The sequence below is a fragment of the Centruroides sculpturatus genome, unplaced genomic scaffold (assembly GCF_000671375.1).
Source record: "Centruroides sculpturatus isolate CEXI.00-Female unplaced genomic scaffold, Cexi_2.0 scaffold4224, whole genome shotgun sequence".
Classification (NCBI taxonomy): Eukaryota; Metazoa; Arthropoda; class Arachnida; order Scorpiones; family Buthidae; genus Centruroides; species Centruroides sculpturatus.
Genome location: NW_019388311.1, coordinates 1 through 4,302, shown reverse-complemented (window position 1 = coordinate 4,302; position 4,302 = coordinate 1). Strand labels below are relative to the sequence as shown.

The window sequence follows — 4,302 nt, the reverse complement described above, 5'->3', positions numbered from 1 at the left end:
CCCAGAACGGTAGGTTGACGCCTTAAGGCTTGTTCGTGCTATAAGTACGTTGCCACACCAACGAGTATTTTCGGCCAGCAAATTTGTGCGCCGGAAAGTATTGCCACAAAATCTATTTTTGCCGTGCTGAAGAGTATCGTAATCAGCAACCAATAGAATAACAATGTTCGGAGAACGGAAACATCCAACGAGACGCGCATACTGCAAATAGACAATTAATCTCGCAACAAATCGGAAACTTCGTTGTAGAGAAAAGACTGTTAAAGAAAATGAAAGCCTCTATAATCGAAAACTAAAGAAACATTGCGATAAAACAGTAAGCAAACAATGTTTCAGAAAATACTGTATAACCAAACAAATGAAAACCGTTGGTATTAATACTTTTAATAGAATTTTTCATTTTTTTTCGTATTTCCTTATTTAAGTTGCCCGACAGTTTATTAGACTATTGTAAGCAGCTAAATATTTCACTGTCCAAGAACTTGCTNTCGGGTATGGTCGGTTGTCCGCCGTAACTACGAGATCGTGGTAACCCCTGTTGGATACTTTGGTTCTTCTGTACACAGTTATTCGGGCTAGAATCTAGCGGAAGGGTACCATCGCTCGGCGTACTCGAAGTGGTATCGCTATGTTCTGCTCTGCAACTGGTATGGCGCGATCTAGCACCGTTTGCGTTCGGATGTCTGTACGCCTCGGATGAAGTAGGTGGTAATAATTCGCTTCCACCACGTGACGAGGGCGGCGTGGGTGGTGGGGTGCCGTTGGTCGAAGCGTCACGAGTCAGATCTGGCATGGAAAAGTGGGCACCGGACATTCGATGTTGGAGTTTCTGTTGACGATGTTGTATCTCTTGCACAACTTCCACGAATACTTGAGAATTGGCAATCAGAGTATCTAGAGTTAGATCAGAAAATGCGATTGGATCACGACTACGTCCAGACATCAAGACGGTCGTTTCTCCTGCTGTAGAATCGCGCGATCTATCCGATATACAGTCGGGATGAGGGAGAGAAGGAGTAGTTCTGTGACTCGATAGGGGACTCGGCGTTTCTGTCGTCTGAATGGCCGAATTTTGTTTACACGCATTCTTCTGTTCTCCTGAAAAGATTTAATATCCAATTTAACTCGTGTATTTACAAATTCTAAAATCACAAAAACACTCTTCATTTGTGTTATATCCATTTAATTCAAAAATAATTTTAAAAATTAATTTTTTTTGTAAAAATATTGTTAAAATAATTTTAACGATTTAATTAGAAAAAGAAAAATTTTAATTTAAAATCTGCAAAACGGGAAAAGGAAACATTTTCTACCACTAGATGGCCGTACCTTTACTACACTGTAGAGAACAATAGATGAGACCTCGTCGAGGCAGGAAGGGACATCCTAATAGAGACACGTGACACGAATGACATCGAAAACAGGATTCGGTCGCGTGCCAGTGTTGTCCTTCGTGGGTCATCTGTCCCTGATCGACACCGATCGGTTCTCCGCACGTGTCACAATATTCGGCGAACATGGCATCGAAGCAATGCAGACAGTAGGGACGACCTTCTTTCATAATGTATCTCTGTCCCCCTAACTGTCGATCGCACTCGAAACAACAGAAGTGCTTCATGTGCCACGCTCTTCCTTCCGCTTCGGTGCATTCGTCGGCAAAAATGATCTGCAACAAAAAGTCCGATTAAGAATGTGAACACATATGCAATATTCCGCCAAAATTTTAATAAATACCTCGTCGCACGCTGCACATCTGGGTTTTAGACTTTCGGCGTGGTGTCGGCCGCAATACAATTTTCCATTTTTGTAGAAATATATGAGATCGACGAGTAACTCTCCACACACGCAACAAACGAAGCATGCCGGGTGCCAAAAAGTATTCGGTCCCGATCTAGAGGCGAACACTCCAATGTCACCGGGTGCGCAACTCTCCCTACACTGAAACAATAACCAAGTTAGTGTTATTTGTAGCATCGGAATCTCCTATCGAATTATACAAGAGGGGAGTCACCGATCACCGACAACGAGTACCCTCCAACCACTCCAACGGATAACGGCTCTGTTGTCGACGTTAAAGGATGGTGGGGTCAACAGTACCCTAATGGCACTAAACATTGATTGTCTCTTGGGGTCATTGGAACTATATAAAATATTTAAAATTTTACACCTCGTAAGAAATTCATAAGAAACTATGTCATTTAATAAATTAGTTTCAATTGAAAAACTATGGATGCATAGAGTAATGGACATTTCTTTTTTGAAATTCATTGGTAACAATAAATTTTGCAGCAAACTTCCTGCTGAATTTCATCAAAATTCCAAGGAATTTTGACTAAAATAGGAACAAATATTTATTTTTCATTTTGTATAAGATCAATATAAAGATTTCTTTCTGTGCATACCGTTTCAAAAAATTATATTTGTATATAGGCCTATACTGCTCTTTCTTACAAACCATTTAAGCTCATGTTTTTGATTGATGGAATCAAAAATTCTAACAAAAATTAAAGACTTTGATTGATGACGATGATGACGATGACGATGGGAAGACGTTATCTGAAATAATAAAATGATTGGCAATCGATTCGATGACTTTTTTGCAAGATTTTGTTTTATATTGCATAGTTTAAGAGATGATGCAATTTTTGTTGTGGTGTTTCTTGCGATGTCTTCCTGTTCCCAAACATGCTGGCATCGTTCGGGTTCTCTGTTTCGCTACTGCTAGAGCGTCGTTGCTGACATATGATATTCTCACCCCTCCGTAAGCTCTTCGTGGTGGAAGCTGGTAAGGATAATCGTCTGAACTTGAGCTAGAACACGTGCTACATCGATCTTCATCAACTAGTCTACTTCCTTGATTCTTCAAGAACTTATCTACAACGGCATTTTCTAGTGCCGAGTCTCTTTCCGATGTTATCTCGTTTTCGGGTATGGTCGGTTGTCCGCCGTAACTACGAGATCGTGGTAACCCCTGTTGGATACTTTGGTTCTTCTGTACACAGTTATTCGGGCTAGAATCTAGCGGAAGGGTACCATCGCTCGGCGTACTCGAAGTGGTATCGCTATGTTCTGCTCTGCAACTGGTATGGCGCGATCTAGCACCGTTTGCGTTCGGATGTCTGTACGCCTCGGATGAAGTAGGTGGTAATAATTCGCTTCCACCACGTGACGAGGGCGGCGTGGGTGGTGGGGTGCCGTTGGTCGAAGCGTCACGAGTCAGATCTGGCATGGAAAAGTGGGCACCGGACATTCGATGTTGGAGTTTCTGTTGACGATGTTGTATCTCTTGCACAACTTCCACGAATACTTGAGAATTGGCAATCAGAGTATCTAGAGTTAGATCAGAAAATGCGATTGGATCACGACTACGTCCAGACATCAAGACGGTCGTTTCTCCTGCTGTAGAATCGCGCGATCTATCCGATATACAGTCGGGATGAGGGAGAGAAGGAGTAGTTCTGTGACTCGATAGGGGACTCGGCGTTTCTGTCGTCTGAATGGCCGAATTTTGTTTACACGCATTCTTCTGTTCTCCTGAAAAGATTTAATATCCAATTTAACTCGTGTATTTACAAATTCTAAAATCACAAAAACACTCTTCATTTGTGTTATATCCATTTAATTCAAAAATAATTTTAAAAATTAATTTTTTTTGTAAAAATATTGTTAAAATAATTTTAACGATTTAATTAGAAAAAGAAAAATTTTAATTTAAAATCTGCAAAACGGGAAAAGGAAACATTTTCTACCACTAGATGGCCGTACCTTTACTACACTGTAGAGAACAATAGATGAGACCTCGTCGAGGCAGGAAGGGACATCCTAATAGAGACACGTGACACGAATGACATCGAAAACAGGATTCGGTCGCGTGCCAGTGTTGTCCTTCGTGGGTCATCTGTCCCTGATCGACACCGATCGGTTCTCCGCACGTGTCACAATATTCGGCGAACATGGCATCGAAGCAATGCAGACAGTAGGGACGACCTTCTTTCATAATGTATCTCTGTCCCCCTAACTGTCGATCGCACTCGAAACAACAGAAGTGCTTCATGTGCCACGCTCTTCCTTCCGCTTCGGTGCATTCGTCGGCAAAAATGATCTGCAACAAAAAGTCCGATTAAGAATGTGAACACATATGCAATATTCCGCCAAAATTTTAATAAATACCTCGTCGCACGCTGCACATCTGGGTTTTAGACTTTCGGCGTGGTGTCGGCCGCAATACAATTTTCCATTTTTGTAGAAATATATGAGATCGACGAGTAACTCTCCACACACGCAACAAACGAAGCATGCCGG

General features: G+C 41.7%; 2 protein-coding genes across 2 annotated transcripts; both read right to left on the bottom strand.

The window, feature by feature from the left end:
- Positions 1 to 445: 445 nt before the first annotated feature.
- LOC111616867 (protein prickle-like) lies at positions 446 to 2,050 on the bottom strand. Its single transcript, XM_023358219.1, has 3 exons — positions 1,735 to 2,050; positions 1,330 to 1,666; positions 446 to 1,098 (listed from the first exon to the last, which is right to left on the bottom strand). Exons 1-3 carry the CDS (start codon positions 1,972 to 1,974, stop codon positions 446 to 448), a joined length of 1,230 nt encoding a protein of 409 aa, XP_023213987.1. The 5' UTR covers positions 1,975 to 2,050.
- A 108-nt stretch (positions 2,051 to 2,158) lies between these two features.
- Positions 2,159 to 4,296, bottom strand: LOC111616866 (protein prickle-like; the record flags this gene model as incomplete). The annotated part of the gene is made up of 3 exons (XM_023358218.1): positions 2,159 to 3,534; positions 3,766 to 4,102; positions 4,171 to 4,296. Coding segments are annotated over 3 exons (1,371 nt in total), but the record flags the coding sequence as incomplete, so codon positions are not given.
- Between the last annotated feature and the right edge of the window lie 6 nt (positions 4,297 to 4,302).